Genomic DNA, 20,264 nt, shown 5'->3' with positions numbered 1-20,264 from the left:
TCTTCTTCTTCTTCTTCTTCTTCTTCTTCTTCTTCTTCTTCTTCTTGAGTTTTTACGGCGGTTGGTTTTAGATGCATTACCGCCACCTTCTGCTCCGGAGTGTGGACCACAGACAAAATCCTGCTAAGTTAAGCGCATTTACTTAAAGTGGAACTTCACCCCCAAATTCTATGGCAAGCCGTTCAACATTTATTAGCTAAGTTTGACTATCCGGAATTAACATTACAGATGTCAACAATGTCATTTTGACTAGTAAGATTTTTTATTCGAAATATCTATAACGTCATTCTGAATAGTCAAAACGGCAGTTAGACACGTCCTAAATGACAATTGCAGATATCTGTAATTCAGTTTTGACTACGACTAGCCCCTCGCTAAACCCCTCCTCCGAACACCAACTGTCCAATCATAGCTTAGCAACTGTAACTAGGAACCGCAGGCCTGTCAGGCTTTCCTCTCCATGTTTAAGCAGTGTGCATGGGCCCTAAAACCTAAAACACAAGCAAACGTGTGAGGAATTGATTAAACGTTGTGCTTTTCACTTTTTTGTGCTATTCACTTGAGTAAATGCAATTACAGATATCTCTAACTGTCGTTTTGACTAGTCAGAATGACGTTATAGATCTGTCGAATAAAAAGTCTTGACTAGTCACAATGTAATTACGACTTGTCAAAATAACGTTGTTGATATCTAATGTTAATTCCGGATAGTCAAACTTGGCTGATGAATGTTAAAACGGGTTGCCATACAATGTAGATATCTTGACATGAGGGAAATTGAAGATATCTTGAACTGGAATTATGAGTAGTCACAATTAAATTGTAGATATCTGAAACTGGAATTACAACTAGTCATAATTCAGTTGCAGATATCTGCAATTCACATTGTGGATATCTGCAACTGAATTGTATATATCTGTATATATATTGTATATATCAGTCAAAATGAAGCTGCAGATATTAGTAATGAATATCCAGTCTAGCTAATAAATTAAAATGGCTTGCCATAGTCGACTCTGTCAGCATTGGCCTTGCAAGGTTCAGGGTCATTTAAAACAGCAGAGCCATTGAGCCATTTTCAACCCATGAAATGCAGATTTTCATAAATTTGGTAAGAATGTAAATATTGAGACCAGCACTAATGTGTTTCATCACAGGACAGTCATATCATTTAGTTTACAGCTCAAGAAACAAGTTTAAGTGAGCAGTACCTTTTTAAATATACAATTCTGGGGTACTTCCACTTTACTCGAATATTTCTGTGTACTTCTACTGACCGAGGCTTACTCTAATGAAGATGACTCAAGCGTCTTCTTCCTCTGCTGAAACTGTTTGACTGTGCAGACCTCCACAGCCAATGACACTTATTGCAAACCAACTCAACTTATGATCTTTAGGTAAAACATCTGTGGAGCACAAATAAAGTAAAAACAGCTTTTCCAGCAGCAGTTGAATCAGAGCCATTTTTGGTTAGTAACCTCGTTCCACCACTAGCCTACCACAGATGCCTGTTGGTGCTGAATGTCCCAAAACCAGCTCCAGAAATTAGATTCTCAGACCCATCAGTGAACATCTGCAGAAAAGCTCTCCATATGACTTGTGCAATAATTAACTCTTAAAACTTTTCTTTGCTTGAGATGGTACTGCACCAATACACTGGCAATGGGTACTTTGTGTATACCGCTTGCCTTGTAATTTTGAGTTTAATTGCTCTTGTATAGTTTGAGGAACCCTTTTTTCCAGCATGGTCTGGAACCACTTTGGGTGCTTCAAAGCACCATTTCTTAACCGTCTGAGTTGTCTTTTTGACATTTTACCAGTTTCCTCCCTGTTGCTGAGGGTATCCTAATTCAATATCGCAGTAACATAAGCTCAGGTGACGTGCACAAAACTCACGCGCTGACCTGACCTCTCTCTCAATCTCTCTGTTTAAAACAAAAAACAAAAAATCTGATTTGAAATGCATCCAAAATAGGCAAACAAGGGACGTACGAGTAATTTCAATAAGAAAATAAAATAATGACAGAACAGATAACATTAACAGATAACAATATTACACAAAATTTATTTAGTTACAGATTTTGATAGTGACAAAGGAGGTGCCGGATCCAATCAAATTAAGTCCTGGTGGCTTTGAGATATATATATATTCTCTTTATGGCCATTCTGGGGCTCCGTACAATTTAGAGTGATTTGGGATTGTGGGAGGAAACCGGAGCACCCGGGGGAAACCCACACAAGGTCTAGGACACTATGCAGACAACACACTGATTTGATGAGGCAACCCAGGGAAAGGATGGGTCTCTAGCGAAGGGTAGGCCCCTAATAAACTATCATCCCGGATTAAATGGTGGAGCCTGACCGAAGCCTGTCTGTATCAGTGTTGGTGAATACGAAAATGATCAAGTAAGTGATGAAGAAAACCATCAGCAGCGCCGTGCCAGTTATTAACTCTACTGCCTGCATAATGCCCTGACAGGTATGTTGCATCATGGAAAAACCAGCTGCAATCCCTGCATGTGCCACCGAACATGCAGCTGAAAATCCGCCTAGTGCCTTGGAGGCAGCAGCCAAAATCCCTGCCTGTGTCACGTAAGACACCGTTGCAGACCCTGCTTCCTGTGGGAAACTACCACCAAACAGTCTTGCTCGAGAATAAGGGATAACTACAATTCCTAAAAAAGCAGCTCCTGCCAAAACATATCCATTTTCCATCAGGTCTGAGACCTTTCCCGTTTTCAGCTGTTTCAGTAAAGGAGGTTCACGTCCTTTAGGAGGCCTCCTATGAAGCCTGAGCAACCTGACAGCCTCATGCATTTGTTGCGCCTGTTGTGTTTCCTGACTAGTTACCACACCCTGAACGGGTGGGACGACAGCACGATTGGGAGGGTTTTGCGGAGGCCAGCTGTTGTGTCTATGCCGACCGTGAGTCCGGGGTATTGGCACAGGCTCCTCTAACTCACGTTTATGTAACGCGGGTCTTGGGTAGTCGAACCGGGGCGGCGTGGGAGGACGAGGGTCCAGAAAAGCCCGCACTGCCTTAGTCACATAAGAACCCACAAAATAACCAAGACAAAAAACGACCATGTCTGTCAGAGGCTGTTTGTCCACGTTATGAAAAAAGAATTAAATCTGGGATCGTAACAAATGGAATGTTAGAACCCTGTGACTCATCGTGACGTCACGCGACATCAAAGCGAATTCGAACCCGGAATGGGGCGTGGCCTGTGAGGGAAGGGCGGGGCTATTGGTTGGGCGGTTTGAAATAAACAAGGAAAACAAACAAACACGGCTGTTATCATTTACATTAGAATGAAGAGAGATATCGCTAGTTTGTGTCTGTGCTCCTGTATGCCACCAAAGATTAGTTGGATTTAATTAACATGAGATTGTGTTAAATTAACAAAAACAAACCAAAAAAAAAAAAATTAATCCCATGCAGAAGAGAGGGAGACACAAAGGGCCTTGTGTGCTAGTTGTCTACACCTTGTAATACACTTCAGCTCCTTATTTATACGTCTTCGACATGGATCACTAATTGGGGAGGATGCTGCTGTATATTAATCTTCTGTGTATTGTACGACGTTGCCTCCCAGAGAGGAAGTTCTGAGGTCATTAAACCAATTATACACAAATTGAGTTCATCAAACTTCAAGATGAAAACACCTTTTTATTTCCATTATCGATGTCCACACAAAACATGATCAGCTTTATATTGAACTGAATAATTTAATAAATGGATGATATACAGACTTAAAAGCTTCAGATGAATTCACCATTATGTCATGTGTTGTCAAAAAGTGACAGCTGAACCACAGTCTACATATTACATTCATACTTTCTGCAGAGGTTCTCCATGGTTAAGTGTAAAGCTGCTGCCTCTCCATAATGGGTATTGGGGTAGTAATGTAGAACTGACAGCAATTGGTAAGGACCTAATTTGCTAAATCTGACAAAACCATTTTCAGACAAGATGCATTTTTACAGTTGTTAACTCATTAGACACATTCCTATATTTCTTACACATTCTGGTGAGAAAAAAATAAACAAAATAAATCAAACCTAATGGTGTGAGTTTTGGACGCCCTTGTCAACTTATAAAGTCAAATATGTCCAAGTTTATCGGCATCAACTTGCCTTCAAACCGACAAACTTATACCAGATATAAACAGCTTTACAGTTTAATGTATGATGGACAACTGGCAAATAATGACAGAATAGTTTTTGTAATGTCCCGTTTGTCGCAGTATCCAGGCTTTTACCTGGCTGCCATTATTTACAACCTGCAGAGGCTAATGTGGCGATTCTTGTCAACTCATTAAGTCACAAAGTAAGGCCGCAGTGCTGAGCTGCATTTGGAAATGTCTTCTAAAATGGGACAGGTCTTAATGGGTTTTGATGTTCTCTGATTATAAAAAAGGTGGACTGCTGTCTACCAATTCAGGAACTGGAACAGTCCAAAAAAAAAAAAAAAAAAAAAAAAACAAGGCAGGATGAAGTGATGTTAAGGCAAACGTTTTACAACTATATCCTGAGTTTAAGTAATCAGATCTATTTCCAGGAACACATATGTATAGAAAAGTTACAACAAAGTACATTTGAATGAGGGCAAGTCAGGTGTGCAGAGATCATTTCTTGAATCTTCCCAGGTGTTCTCGGGCAATAATGAGTCTTTGGATTTGAGCTGTGCCTTCATAGATCTACAAAAGGAAATTAGAAAAATTAAAGAAAATTAAGTTTTGCCAAATACCTCTGCTAGCAGTGATTAGGTGCACAACGTCATCACTCACCTGGTAGATCTTGGCGTCTCTCATCAGCTTCTCTACCGGGTATTCGCTGTTGAAGCCGTTGCCGCCAAACACCTGAACAGCGTCAGAGGCAACCTGATTGGCGATGTCTCCCGCGAAAGCCTTGGCGATGGAGGCGTAGTAGGTGTTTCTGCGGCCCTGGTCCACTTCCCAGGCGGACCTCTGGTATGCCATCCTGGCCAGTTCCACCTTCATCGCCATCTCAGCCAGGAGGAAGGACACAGCCTGATGCTGTGAAACAGGAGGAGACAGAGGGGCCTGTTGATCCTGTATCCATCTTTGTACTTTTAACACTGTACAGCTGTGCTGTCACCTGACGGTTATCATGATAGTTACAGTAATGACAGTATTGCCACTGTTATTTGCATTTCTCAAAAAACAGCAGTCTATAGTAAATTATGTAATTCAGTGAACTCAAAATGGGGTATATCAGCTTATAAAGCCTTCGAAGAACGTGTGGTTTTCTGCTGATGAAACAAACCTCAGCAATAACTTTGCCAAAGGTCTTCCTCTCCAGAGCATAATTGGTAGCTTCTTCAAGTGCCCTCTGTGCCAGGCCTGTTGCTCCTGCTGCCACCTGCATTGCATTAATTACATTAGCAAACATCATACACACAAATCTTCAGTGACAAATACTATTAAACATGGGTCTGTCATTTACAATGTTTGTATTTCCAAAGCGTGAAATTGTTTGGTTGTAGCAATGGAATATCAGATAAAATGCCCTTTAATTTGCTGATGTCTTTGACGCTATGTAAAAACCTATGAGCTAGATAAGGTGAACTTGTTATTAGTCTGTGGATAATAAACAATTTTTTTTGTAAACAATTTTTACTGAAAAAAAAAAAAATACCTGGAGCATATCAGTTTAAACTGATTTTCTGAAGTTATTATGTCCACACAAATCCAAACGCTGAATTTTCTGCTTTGACAAGGCCAGCTCATAAAATGCATTTTATAAAAGAAATTTAAGAAAAATGTTGGGGAGAAAACATAATGCCTCTGCTATCGTCGGCACAGAGGCATAAATAGTGAGCCATCTTTGGAACAACACAAGAGACATGTATACATAGTATTACAGATGTTCAGTCCAGTCCAGTTACAGTTAGAAGACTTACTGGTGGCCTGGTGTTGTCGAAGGCACCCATGGCAATTTTGAAGCCAGATCCCTCTGCGATCAGGACGTTCTCTTTCGGTATCCTCACATCCTCAAAGGTGATGCCTCTGGTATCAGAGCACCTTTGGCCCATGTTCATCTCCTACAAGCACAAAACAAACAAGGACATGTTATCTTGTGGTGCGCATGTCATAGTGTACTGCACCCTGGAAGTAGATTATGGGACCATCCTGGCTGGATAGCAGATGTTTCCTTAATTACAATATAATTCTCTCTAATAATAATTTATACAGCACTTATCAGGGATCACAGGGAGACAATTAATATTCCTCTGAACTCAAAGTCTCACATTAGAGGAACATTCAGCAGGTTTCTGTCTCTAAATCATATGGCAGCATTGTAAAGTTTAATAAAAAAATGTTAAAAAAAAAAAAAAAAAAAAAGGTACAGGAAACTCAAAATCGTGATTTTGCATCATTAGCTTTCCGCTCTCTCTGATACACCAGTTCACAAAGTAAAATATGGAGCTTGTTTTGACATTTTTTGGAGTTTGAGTCGATTTTTTGTACTGATAATCAGGTTATTGGCATCTGGGATTCCGCAAGAAAAATCATTACAATAAATTATAATTTTTTGTATATTTTTTTCTGGGAGTGCAAATGCTTTGCACAGTACAATTACATGTATTCCATTATATGTATAATCAAGCAAAAAATAAATTAAAAAAATCATACATTCATTATCCTTTTAACGTTGACCTGTCATACTGACTATATTAATATTTCTGTTGCTCTTAGCTTAGAGGTTTAATTTCTCTTACAAACAAAAGGTTACCCTTTCATACAATCTTTCTAACCTCCAAGAAAAATACTGATCTTAATACAAAACCAGTTCAGTGTTAGTGAAAACAAAAAACAATTCAGACTCATCTTACCTTCCTTCCTATTTGAATTCCTGGAGTGTCAGCATCCACAATGAAGCCAGTAAAAGCTTTGCTGGCTGGACATTTAGGATCAGGGTTAGAGCGGGCCAGGAGGAAGTACCTAGGAATATTAAAGTACAAATGTTCAAATATTCTTAAAAAAAAGGTAATGAATACACAAACATCTTTCTGTTCTGAAGGTTAATAATGAATAATAATACACTCAGTTGCAAGTTTATTAGGTGCTCCTAGCTAAAACTAATGCAGTCTAACACAGCAGTCCTTTAATAAATGAAGGTTATAATGTTCAGTTTTTGTTGAAACTGTTTTAAAGAGGCGTTGATTCAACTTCATGATCATTCAACAGCGCCACAAGTCAAAATGATCTTAAAGTTGAATCCACACACACACTGGTAACTGAGTGTATATTCTTGGTTTACAATAGAGCAATGGTAGTAAGTACTCACCAGTTAGCTTTCCCACCATTGGTGATCCACATCTTCTGCCCGTTAACAACATACTCATCACCCATCTTTACAGCTCGGGTCTTGATGCCGGCCACATCCGAGCCCGCCCCGGGCTCCGTGACACAGTACGCCTGCCAAAAAATAAAAAAATAAAATAATAAATCAACTCACATTTGAGCATTTGAACAGGGCAGTGCATAGTGAGTGTGTGAGTGAGAGAGTGATGGTAACTGCACTCAGAGCAGACAGGTGTTGGCGATCGGAGCAGACGGACAGGTAAAAGCCCAACATTCGAAATTCTACTTGAAGTAAAAAGCAAGTTACAAGCAAAATGTAATTAAAGTATCAAAAGTAATATTACTCACTGTGCAAAATGGCCCCTTCCACAGTGTATAGTTATGGAGCCATTACGTATACACACACATATGTGTGCAACAAGATAAAATATAATTTTTCTGACTTCAGGGGCTTTCCTGTTAGTTTGTTGCATGACAATTTACAACTTTATCGTTCTTATTAGTACATGATGACCTCACTTTAATCCCAGCATAGCGTTTCTTCAACCTGAGTAGGTCTAATCAGACACCTAAGTGTTTGTGGGGCCTTTAATCTATGACAATACATCATATTTAATAAGTTGATCATGTTTTGCATGTAAAAATCAAAAGGAACCAGTAACTGTAGCAGTTAAATAAACATAGTAAGGTAAAACGCATAAAGTAGCATAAGTTGGATATAATAAAGTACAAGTAACTTAAATTGTACTTAAATGCAGTCCTTAAAGTAAATGTACTAAAGACGTGACATCACTGGATGCAGAAGAGTACTTGTTTTAAAAAATATATAATGTCCTTCTAAAATTAAATACTTAGTCTGACAATAAAAAGGTATTCTTTATACTACAAGTGTTGCTGGAGTTTTGACCTCTTTTTTCCTTCTCCGTGTACCATGGAAGTAAGTTGTGCCGGAATAGCTCGCTTCTACAAAATTAAATACTTACACACATAAGAGGCTCCTCAGTCATCCTTCCCAGGTATTTTCTCTTCTGTGCATCACTGCCAGCTAAAATAACAGGCATTTGCTGTGTGGGAGAAACAGATATAACTTAATTCTTAACTGAGCTACAACCACTTATTAATCATTGTTGTGACTGATCTTGTGTTAAAAAAACCAAAAGACTTGCACAGTCTGATAATACTGATTATAGAAAATTATATCCATAATCCTCAGTAGCAGCAGTGCTCTTAACCCCCAATGCATGACACTTCGTCTAATGAAAGAACATTGTAGCTTTACAGGTTCACTGAGCTTTGGTATATGCCTCATTTGCTTAGAGTCAGTGGGGAAATTAAAAATAATAATTTTACCGACCTAACTCAAAAAACAATGTAATAGTTTTGAGATATTCACCGCCAACAACCATAAATGACACCAAAACCATATTTTCGGCTCTGCTATTCTCATTCCTTGGTTTCTTCAAGTACCAATAACAGAACCGACCTCTTAACAAAAAAAAAAAAAAAAAAAAAAAAAAAAATCCCCAGGTTCTTAAAGTTTTGAACTGTTTCCAGAACAGGGTTTCAGGAGGCATTCCTAGTGGTGGATACCTCAAAAGCAGACTGTATTTGTGATTTGAATGGACTACTGAAGAGCTAGCAAATCACTAGCAACATTGATAAACGGCAACTTACTCCCAGAGAGTTTGCTTCGATAGCAGTTTGTACTCCTGTGCAGCCATAAGCCAACTCTTCTGTGATGAGGCAGTTATCAAAGATTGACAAGCCCATTCCACCTGAATACAAAAAGGGACAAACATAACCGGGTTTCTCGCAGTGTTTTCAAATGGAAGTCAGCCAAATTGGCTGAAATAAACAATCTCCACTGACATAATAAAAAATAAAAAAAAAAACACACAACAACAACAACAAACACATAAGAAGAGGTGCTACTTCACACAGAAAAATTCAATATGTATTTATTAAGTGTGGCAATTATTTAGGCAATCATCTACAAACTAAATTGATGTGAGACAAGATGTTTCAGGATCTGCATGGCCTACCACTACAGGGGAACCCAGAATAATGTTAAACAAAAGTTTAACATGGCAGCATGGTCATTTTTAAATAGTCAACGAGCAAGAAAATAACGTACCATAGTCCTGTGGAATGTGACCGTTCATTAGACCAAGCTCCCATGCTTTCTTGATGATGGGGAAAGGATACTGAAAAATGACAGGACATTTAAGAGTTACTGAAATTGTTTGTTTTTTTAAATACTGAGCCCTAATATAAGATACGACGTTACATCAGCACAGAGACAGGCTGAGAGGGAGGGGAAAAAAAACAAAGAACTTTGAATGAAGTAAATAAAAGATTAAAAAATAAAAAAATCCAGCGATAACATTAAAAAGCTATATACATTATAATACTTTATACTATATAAGTGAATTGTGCAAAAGAATTCCAGTAGTGCAACTCCAGCAGCCATGATATGTGAACTACGTATAGTGTATAAGCATATAGGTAAAGAAGTAGTTGGTAAAGAAAATGCAGCAATGGCCATGATCACCGATATTTTATGTTAGTTTAATTATGTTTGGTTCTCACTGTTTAACACCATTGTTGCCATTTCTGTAACAACCCATGGCACTGCTGACCGATATTCATATGACACAGCAAATATTGCACAACCTAAAAAGTCATAAACGTCACTGAAAAGCAAAGCTCAGCCAAATGGGAGATTGAGTCACTCACAGACGTGGTATGATAACATTTTGCTGCTTTAATGTAAACTACTGTATTTAATCTCATTGCAGCCTAATCTTTGGGCTATACTCACTTCGCCGCTCCTGTCATAAGCAGGTGCAGCAGGGATGATCTCTTCACGTGAAAACTTCCTCGCCAGCTGTTGGAACTCCTTTTGCTGATCCGTCAGCTCTGTGGGCCAAAGCAGCCAAAAGATCCATGATGAGCAACTTCAACACACACAAACTTTAGGCACACGTTTTTCAAGTCTGTTAAAAAATATTTAAATTTTAAAAAATACTCACATGCCCATATATACAGTCAGCTCCATGAGTATTTGTTATTTTGGCTCTGTACACCACCACGATGGATTTGAAATTAAACAAATTAGTATGTGCTTTAAGCGCAGATTTTCACTCAATACTGGGTGTGAAGAAATCCTGCCCTAAAGCAATTTCAATATAAATGATGAGGGACAAAATCCACAGTCCCTGTTCTGCGTTCAGCTGAAGTTACAGTTTTTCCTCAATTGCTAAAACACTAAACCCTATTGTCTGAACCAAATGCTCAGTTGCCTGAACCCACTGATTGAATCAATCACTCTTTTGGCAAAACCATAAGCACTTTTCACCTGTTGAGACACAACTTGCCAACACATTTTCATTGTGATGCACCCGTGCTGCATAATGGTGAGCACAGGTGACAAAAGTCAAACACAATTAAATCACAGATGTCACCACCTGAACACAACAACTCAAAATTGAGTTTGAAGGCCTAGTACTGTATATTTTTGTACTACTTTTCTGTTTTGTCTTTTTGTACAAGTGCTAAATGCACAGGGTTGTTTTTTTTTGTTTTGTTTTGCAACATGCATTTAGCCTACAGTGAACAATAAACATTTATTTCTCCAGCTTCATGTCCTGAGCATTGTGTTTTCTATTTTTCTACATAGTGTTTAGTGACTGTTCATCAGTAGTGTTTAATTTTGATTGACTCGGGGCACGATTTGACAACATAGTTCAGTTTTGAGCACAGATTGAACTGTTTTGAGGTGAAAGTTTGGTTTTGAAAGAAGTCTGAGGTTTTGTGAATGTAGCTTGAAAATTGTGTTTTGTGCTCACAGTTTAGAGAAAAGGGGAGCAGCTTTCAAGAAATGTGTCTTGGCAACCAAGAAACTGTAATGTTGGGCTTCAGCAGTCTTAAGTTAGTATCTTCCATAGTTACAGTCTTTTAGTACAAAATTCCCCTTATGGAAAGGAAAGTGTTTAAATACAAACAGGGGATTTTATCCTCTAAAGACTAACTTTGGAAGATACCCACTTGACTTTGACTCTGACTCATCTTCAGATAAACTTTGGAATATATTTTTGCACAGAATGAGGACTGTGCATTTTGTCCCCCATGACTTACATTGGAGTCGCTTTAGGAATGGGTCTCTTCACAGCTAGTATGGCCAGGAGGAACAATTACAGTGACCAATAACTATCAGTGTACATATGGGCACGTGTGTATTGTTTCAAGGGAAAACAAAATGAAAATGATTTAAAATGATGTAAAAGACTCTACATCCTACTAACCAAATGAGTAGCCGAGCGATGCAGAGTGGCCGCTTTGAGATGCTGCAACACTGGTTGCAGAAGCACCTGAGCTCTGCAGCCGGATCCCAGACCGCACACTGGCTTTGAGCACCTGTGCGTGGAGGAGGAAATCCGCAACATACAACAAAGTTAAAGTTAACCTTAAACAGTGCACCGTTGACTGTTTTTAGTATTAGTAAATCATTAGTTAGCCCCACTTTCTGGCTTTCATGTATTACCATTATATTCAAATCAAAGAGCTAAACATCTCCATACGATGTTTGAAAAACGCTGAGATTTACATTTACAGCAGTTCTCAAGTTTTCCAGAAACCTTTAAAACTCTTCTAATCATCTGGGTTAAAAAAATATTCTGTCTGCTGTAAAATAAAATAAAAGCCATCCAGCCATTGCTCTTTTTGTACAACACACAACATGAATGCAATATTTTGTATAAAAATATAAAAAGGAACATTTGTATAGACAAATATAACTGATAACAACCTTTTATAAATTTGGTTCAAGTTGTATAAATTAAACAATAAAACTTTGCATACAGAAGAGTGAAATTAATCAGATCTTTTGCTGATAACCGTTGAAGCGGTTTGCTAGCTAACGTTAGCCAGTGACGTAGCTAGCAAAACCTTCGCTTTCCTGACTCGAAAAAGGGAAAATGTAAATCAGGAGGACGACGAGATGCGACGGACAATCTTTAATGAACTAAAACTATGAAAACATACTAGATAATTACAGCTAATGTAAAGACAATTACCTTGTTCAACAGCATCCTTAAGTCGCTAGCGCACAAACTGCATAAACAGACTTGACTGACCACTACCTTTGTCCTACATATAAATAAGAGCCCTACGCTCTCTCAGCCAATCACAGCAGCCGGGATTGATCACATGACATTTATAGGCATCCGGAAAACGACTTTTGCCCCAGTTTGTTACTTAACCTAACCTCTGCGTTTTACTTCTGCACATGTATACTCAACAGTACCGCTGCTACTACCAATACTACTGCAGATACTAGTGGTAACACTGCCGTTCATAATCATATACTATTTCTGCTAGAAATCATGGTGCCGTTTATGCTTATAAATCAAAATATGTGTAGATATCACAAAGGTTGTAATGTCAATGACTTGACTATCCAGAAGTACACCATCTTTAAAATATCTACAATGGTATGTACTCAGATAAGTAAAAGTAACAATATAACAGTGCAAAAATAATCAATTGCAAGCAAAAGTCATACATAGTAAAAATACAGTCGGCTAAATGTACTAAGTATCAAAAGTATAAGTAGGGCTTACTAATAATACAGGAAAACAGCCCCTGTTTAGTGTTGTATTAATATTACATATTATATTATATGTACGCAGCATTTTACTGTTGTAACTAGTCAGGGAGTTTTTTTAACTATCTATCTATCTATCTATCTATCTATCTATCTATCTATCTATCTATCTATCTATCTATCTATATATAAACTGGGTAGTTTAACTCTAACAAGGTAACATTTTATAGAGCTTAAACAATTCATGATTAGTCATTGTCTACATTGTCGTTTAGTCGATTAGTCAATTGATTAATCATGCAATGATAATATAACTTTATTGTGGTAGATTACACAACTCAAGATGTTGACGACTAAGATTTGTCTGGTGCTGCCATTTTGCTCCTATACATGTCTATTAATCTATCTATGAACACATTACAGTAAGTATCCTGCAATATGTTTTTGTGCATCTGTGCTCACGTCCACTGCAGCACTACATGGCAGGCCAGAAGCTATTTAAGGACATCCCAAACTGACTGACTGGCCGGCCACAGTATGTAGACTGCAGGGCTGCGTGTCTGACACTGGTGGGCAACACGGGCCCCCCACGGGGGACGGCCCTGTCACCCTTTCTGTTCACCCTCTACACCTCGGACTTCAGGTACAACTCCAACTCCTGCCACCTGCAGAAGTTCTCCGACGAGTCTGCAACTGTGTGCTGCATCAGCAAGGGGAAGGAGGCTGAGTATAGTGGACTCCGTTGTGTGATGTGGGCTGAACCACCTGCAGCTTTACACTCAAAGGAGTTGGTGCGCAGGACTACAAGTACCTGGGAGAACACCTGGACAACAAGCTGGACTGGGTTAAGAGCAATGGGGCTGCGTACAAGAAGGGCCAGAGCAGACTCTGCTTCATGTGGAGGCTCCAGTCATTCATGTCTGCCAGTGCTATTTTCTTTGCTGTCGTCTGCTGAGGCAACAGGGCGAGGGCAGTGGACACCAACAGAACCAACAAGTTCATCAGGAAGTCCTTTCTCCCTGTGGCAATCAAACGTTACAACTCATCTACCTCATGTGCAGAGATGGACAGCAGAAGCATGTGGTGCTGAGGTGGCTCCAGCCGCCATTTCAGCTCTGTTTGTTAAATCTCTATTTCTCTCTGCGTTACCGTCTCTCCTTGGATTACAATCATCACAACTTTCTGATTTATGTGACATTACATGCAATATCATGGGACATAATCATGAACATTTTGAATTAACCACATACACTTGCCTGCACTTCAGATCTGATACTGTACAAACATAGCTATGCCACTTCTCACACATCAACGGTCCTTACCGTTTATATTTTGGATTTGCACCTTATTGATTTTATATTTGCACTCTCCCTACTTTGTATTGCAACTGCTGCACAACAACCTCCCTCGGGATAAATAAAGTTCTTATCTTGAACCTACTGACAGCTGACATCCGTTCAAATCCAAGGGGAAAAGGACAGTAACTACTGCTACTACGGCCCACTGCTGTAGATGCGACTATAACATAAAACATTAAAGTTAAAAAGTAGCTGAACCTAAACCAGCTAGACTTACATTTGTACGTTACGCTTAGTGGTAGAGCGGGTCGTCCATCAATCGGAAGGTCGGCGGTTCGATCCCGGCTTCCCCCAGCCCACATGTCGAAGCGCCCAACGTGTGATTGAGTTATTTACTTTGAACTGATGAGCAGTTGGCACCTGCCATCAGTGTGAATGTGATATGTAGTTGAAGCGCTTTGAGTAGTCGGAAAAAGATTAAGGGACGCTATATCAGTCCATTTACCACTATATTGTGTATACTTCTGAGACGAAACTGCAAGAGCACTTTTGATCATTTGGCACATGATGTTGATACTTTGTGTATTTTGTTAAATACCAAAATGCACAACTTCTAGCTGTAATATAGGAGGCACTGCTTTAACTAAAGTCAAAGATCTGAATATTTCTTACACCACTGGTAGTCTGACAGGAGCACTTGTCTTCAGATCGACACGCTGCAGCCTTCTCTGAGCTCAGCCTCTGACCTTTTGTATTAGGAGCCATGTGTTTACTAATGAAGTTGAGAAGAACTGTCAATTGTTTTTTTGCTTTATTCACCATCAATCAAAACATGTAGTAAGGGTTTAAATATTACTCTGAGCCTCTGAAAGGAGGAGTCATGTGTCCCCACACCTTGCAGATTAAACCCAGAATGGCAGCCCAGCCACTTGACAGTTTGAGTTTTAACCCCTGTGGCCAAGATTAGATCCCCAACAATAAACAGAGTGTAAAGCAGTGACAGCAGACAGTTGTGGGACGTTCGGATTTTATTGACGTATCAAACAGCTGTACATCTATTTGCCTTTCTTGGCCTTGATCTTCCTCAGGTAGAACTCGAGCTCTTTGCCTTCCAGGATGTAGCCGTCTGCCCTGCCGCACTGGCCAGGTCTGGAGGCGATACAAGCTGCATGAGGGAAGAGGGGAAACGTGATCAGTTGAGGTAGATAAGTTGTCTCAAAACAAACAGCTAACAGTGAAATGTTAAGACACCACACAGTTGATATTGATGTCAGATTAGAAGAATATAAACATGCTTAAATTAATTTAAGGCTTTAGTAGTCTCGAGAGTGCGTACAAGTGACCTTTTGGTTCTTTCACAGCCAGAGCTTTTGATTTGACACACGCCTGACTTTTTGGTGTGCGAGAACTTGCCCTACTTCACCCTCAGCTATACAAATCCACACATTGAGGGATTCCAGTACAACTGTCATCTGTTTGCCCCTACACAGTTAAGTGTCTTGCTTAAGGGCACCACAGACATAAAAAGGGGCGAGTGCTAATATTCAGCTTTCCAAACTTCAACCTCCAGACTGGGTGAGTTCAGATGTTTTGACTGAGTGAATTAACACTGCAGTAGATGTCAGTGTAGGAAATGCGTCTTTCTTAGAGTCTTCCGTTATCACCACTTTCATTCAGTAGCAGAACTGGACAAAGTTATCTTCATGGAAAGACGCGCACCATAATACAGATGTTGTGAAAAGAAAATGCCTTTTAATTGTGCTATCTTGTGACCCTGGTTGTAACTGTCTATTGTGTCAAAAAGTAAATATTCATACATAAAGAACACCATAATAAATAAACTCTAAAAAGGTGTCTTTCCACAGATTAATTTGACACTACAGGGAGATCCAATAAAAGTTGTACTGATTTCCAAACTTCAACCCCCAGACTGGGTGAGTTATCCCACAGGATTAGAGTACCTCAGTTCCACATCCCTAAAAGCATGCATTTCTAATGCAAGAGGAATATTGCATTTAAAAGTTCATGAAAGTCTGATATTTTGAACTCTCAGAAATAACCTCATTGTCAGATAATAAGACAAGTGTGACCAGTGTGCGTGTCTGTGTGTCAACACAAATTAATTAGCATCTTGCATGGCAGTAAAATTAATTCTTTAGTCTTTGGTCACATGCAAAAGGTCCAAATTCTGAAAAATTTTCATGTAAAACAAGAGCTGATGGCATTTCTTTGAAATTAACCCCTGGGAGACTAAGTGACTTTCAAGGAACAGACAATCAGTGGTCAAGACTTTCCAAAAAAAAAAAAAAAAAAAAAAAGAGATGCAACAATGATGCAGACACAACCTTCTTACTGAAAGCCATTCTGGAGAGCTACTTCAGTAGAAAAATGCACATGTTGAGACTCACCAAGCAGTTTTCCCTGCTGGAACTGCTCCTCCAAGAGGGTGCTGATCTTGGCTGTCTTTTTACGCTCATCGTACTTCTTCTGGGTCCTCTTTGACCTCTTCTTGTTCAGAACCTCTTCCTCCTCAGGAGTCTAAAGAAGAGGGAATAAAGACATGAAATCACTTGTGAGTTAAGTTCAGCTTCTGGGCGACACCAGGTGACTTCAATACATTAAAACTGCAGCAGTGTGAGTAACAGGTCTTTCTCAGAGTCTTCGATATCACCACTTTCATTCAGTAGCAGAACTGGACAAAGTTATCTTCATGGAAAGACGTGCACCAGATCAGACAACACTTAATACTGCCATTGTGACCATTTCTAGCCATTATGTCATAACCATTAAGTAGAAAGAGATCCCCCCCTTAAAATCACCCCTATGTATCTTTTTCTACAGTCTAATTTTACAAACTTCAATCTAATAAAGCTGGGTTGACTTGTCATACAAGTTTTAGCAGATCTTCCAACTGAATATGGACACGGTGCAACTCTTGAGCATTATGAGAAAACACCTCTGTGTAGGCTCCATTTTCGCCTAAGACTAGTCTCTGGCTTCAATTTTAGCACATCAGCTATTATGGCAGTACCATGGAGTCACACTGCCAAACAAGTTAGTGTGCCACTGATATTTATCACAACTGGTGTACATGAGAATTGTATTTTCGCACATACCAGCTTGGCTCCCTTCTTGCGTCCCAGAGGAGTGGCGAAGTGAGCCTCATACCACTGCCTGTAGGGAAGGCTGTCGACGAGGACGATGCAGTTCTTCACCAGGGTTTTGGTTCTGACCAGCTCGTTGTTGGAGGCATTGTAGACCACATCAATGATCCTGGTCTTCCGTGTGCAGCCTGTGTAGACAATCAAGTGCATTAGCAAAAGCAAATTTTCCCGATTTCATTTGTCCACCAACATTGTTTTAATACATAAAAAAGAAGGTCTTTCTCAGAGTCTTCATTATCACCACTTGCATTCAGTAGCAGAACTGGACAAAGTTATCTTCATTGAAAGGTGTGCAACATCAAAGACGGCTCAAACGGCCTCATGAAATCAAAGTGCCATTTGAAATAAACTTACACTCAGAGCCCCATGAGAAGTTACCAACATCCAGCCTCAGAGCACGGTACTTCTTGTTCCCACCACGGACCCTCACTGTGTGGATGCGACGAGGTCCAATCTAAAACAATAGGCATGTTTTGTGTTAGTATTGATGCAATTAGCACGCCTAGGATTCAGGTTAATCAGGTGTAAAGATTGCATTCTGATGGCTCACGGAAAAACACCATGTTTTAAAGCGTGTCAGTGTAACTATGACGAGTCCTAACATTGGTAAGTCCTAAGCTTTGAACCAAAACGGCCCAAAAAAGACCTACCTAAGGTCATGTTTTCATCACCCACGCTACATCACATTATGTACATTTTAAGCAGGTAACTACTGGTTTTATTTACCTTTGTGTTTGCAGGAGGGCGCCCGAGCTCATACTTCCTCTTCTTGTGGTAGGGCTTGCGTTTACCGCCGGTCTTGCGGCGTTTATGCCAGTTATCCCTTGAGATACCTGAATAAATGAAAGGATTAAGAACCAGGAGTTAGATCATTGGACAAAAACAGGATGTTCACTATGAAATGATTGGCTATGCTTGAGCAATCAGTTCTCCAAGGTAGGTTGTCCGCAATTTTACTTCGGATTCCGCTTAAAGAGTTTCATCATGTCACTCAAGCAACTAAGCACCTTTCCTGGCTAAATGTGGCAGCATGTTTGTTGCTTTACCCAGTGCTAAGCGTGGCTAACATCATGGTGAACTGGATCTAGGACCATTCAAAATAAAAAATAAAAAACCAAAAGCTCAAAACTTGCTACAGAAGTTGGATGTCCAACTGAACTGAATGAAGAACAAGCCTATATTGTGCTTTCAACATTGCCCTTACACAAAAACTGCCTTGGCATGACGGCAAACTAGTTTTAGTAGCAATTTCGATATCACAAAATCATACTGTGACCTCGAGGATTCAGCATGCACCTCAGGTGTCCAAGATACATCTTTGTTAATTTACTTACAGATATACCTTTAAGATGAATGATTAAATGCGCTTATCTACCTTATCAAACTGGTATTTCTCGCAGTACACCCCAAAGTGTTTCAGTGCAGCAGCATGACACGATCACGACCATCCTGCTAGCTAATGCTATCATTATCATCTCTGCATTAACCTGGCCCTCTTAACAAATTTTAACTTTACTCCTTAACGGCTAACATGTTTAGTACACATGGTTGAATCTAGCATAAATATTATAAAGCCTCACAAACAGCAAGGTGGGCCGTTTTCAAGCAAACTTCAGCATCAGTAGCTAACTACATGGCTAATGACAGCAGCCATCTTGGAGTACTTCAGGCATCCATCGCAAATTATTTCATTAAAATACAATAAACTGACTGTAGACAGCAAAGTTAAAGCTACATCTATTCAAATAACATTTAGCTTCAATATGGCAAACCATTATTGGAATATTCCTTCTTTAAAACATCAGATGGACAAGGATTCTCCCTCCGACCCGAGCATGAAAACACGTACCCATTCTCAGGCGCCGGCTAGAAAGAGGAACCGTAAAGGCTCATGGGGAGGTTTGAAGCCACGTGTTCTCGCGAGAACTCACGACATAGCGAACGGTATTTTCTTCGGGTGAGGTTTTTCAGTTCACCACAGAGTATCGTCAGCTGCACGTGCCCCTCTGAATTCATTGTTTGTAATAATATTATTTTATCGTTGATGTATCTAATACCCAATTTTTGCAAAATTCAGTCCGCTTAACAAAACTTTGGAAATGTATTTGTTCCATGTACAAAACTTTGTTTTACTAAAATACAATTTGCATTAACCCCTTGAATTATCTTATTTAATTTGTATAAATATCTCCCTGGCTTTATTTCTATTTTTCATGGCTAAAAATGAATGAGACAAAGAATCAACTATATTATTTTATTTTCTACCGATTTATTTTTATTTAGCCATTATTAAATTAGAATTATATTCAGTCGATAATATTCATTATGACATATTAAATATGATTACATTTAATACATTATATTAAATACATATTATTTAGTTACCTTTTAACTTAATTAATAAATATTATATTTATCTATATATGTACACAGCAGTCAAATGGAGATAAATAAAAAATCTCCGTTTATTATCCGTGGAAAGCTAGTAAGAGGACATTCAGTTAAGATTATTTTGTCTAACAACAACTTTATTTTCATTTATTTCTTGTTTATTATTATTTCATTAAGTAATATGATAGTTCCTTTAAAATTCTGTTTGAATAATACTTGCTCAGTGTTTGATTTTACCAAAAACCTGTTTTTTTATGTAAAACGTTGTACCCAACAGAAAATAACGATATGTTTCGCATTATGACGCTGTCTGAATGCAGGGATTTGATGTTAATAAAAAATTTTGGCTGCCCTGCCTTGCCATCACCAGTTCATTTGATACAAATGCTGTTAATTACTTTTTATTATCAGTGAGCTCTAAAAATGCAAATTTTCCTCATGATATGCTGCTTCCTTTTTATTTGTAGAACATTAC

At 39.0% G+C, this 20,264-nt stretch overlaps 2 protein-coding genes, 1 long non-coding RNA gene and 4 other non-coding genes across 7 annotated transcripts; 1 reads left to right on the top strand and 6 right to left on the bottom strand.

The window, feature by feature from the left end:
* Positions 1 to 3,650: 3,650 nt before the first annotated feature.
* On the bottom strand, positions 3,651 to 12,527 carry acadm (acyl-CoA dehydrogenase medium chain). The gene is made up of 12 exons (XM_044220443.1): positions 12,407 to 12,527; positions 11,636 to 11,747; positions 10,153 to 10,250; positions 9,466 to 9,535; positions 9,006 to 9,106; positions 8,315 to 8,395; positions 7,315 to 7,445; positions 6,860 to 6,968; positions 5,927 to 6,067; positions 5,290 to 5,385; positions 4,791 to 5,039; positions 3,651 to 4,700 (listed from the first exon to the last, which is right to left on the bottom strand). Exons 1-12 carry the CDS (start codon positions 12,419 to 12,421, stop codon positions 4,629 to 4,631), a joined length of 1,275 nt encoding a protein of 424 aa, XP_044076378.1. The 5' UTR covers positions 12,422 to 12,527; the 3' UTR covers positions 3,651 to 4,628.
* On the top strand, positions 12,514 to 15,399 carry LOC122887347. Its single transcript, XR_006380515.1, has 2 exons — positions 12,514 to 12,671; positions 13,410 to 15,399. It is a non-coding gene; the product is annotated as an uncharacterized LOC122887347 (long non-coding RNA).
* On the bottom strand, positions 15,245 to 19,301 carry rps8a (ribosomal protein S8a). Its single transcript, XM_044220445.1, has 6 exons — positions 19,248 to 19,301; positions 18,125 to 18,231; positions 17,753 to 17,852; positions 17,351 to 17,526; positions 16,643 to 16,772; positions 15,245 to 15,399 (listed from the first exon to the last, which is right to left on the bottom strand). Exons 1-6 carry the CDS (start codon positions 19,249 to 19,251, stop codon positions 15,290 to 15,292), a joined length of 627 nt encoding a protein of 208 aa, XP_044076380.1. The 5' UTR covers positions 19,252 to 19,301; the 3' UTR covers positions 15,245 to 15,289.
* LOC122887677 lies at positions 15,875 to 15,944 on the bottom strand. Its single transcript, XR_006380594.1, has one exon. It is a non-coding gene; the product is annotated as a small nucleolar RNA SNORD38 (small nucleolar RNA).
* LOC122887678 lies at positions 16,883 to 16,951 on the bottom strand. The gene has a single exon (XR_006380595.1). It is a non-coding gene; the product is annotated as a small nucleolar RNA SNORD38 (small nucleolar RNA).
* Positions 17,617 to 17,685, bottom strand: LOC122887676. The gene has a single exon (XR_006380593.1). It is a non-coding gene; the product is annotated as a small nucleolar RNA SNORD38 (small nucleolar RNA).
* Positions 17,969 to 18,076, bottom strand: LOC122887679. Its single transcript, XR_006380596.1, has one exon. It is a non-coding gene; the product is annotated as a small nucleolar RNA SNORD46 (small nucleolar RNA).
* Positions 19,302 to 20,264: the final 963 nt, after the last annotated feature.

The sequence above is a fragment of the Siniperca chuatsi genome, linkage group LG13 (genome assembly GCF_020085105.1).
Source record: "Siniperca chuatsi isolate FFG_IHB_CAS linkage group LG13, ASM2008510v1, whole genome shotgun sequence".
NCBI lineage: Eukaryota > Metazoa > Chordata > Actinopteri > Centrarchiformes > Sinipercidae > Siniperca > Siniperca chuatsi.
The sequence above is the reverse complement of the archived record's forward strand: the minus strand, read 5'-3'. Positions and strand labels throughout refer to the sequence as shown.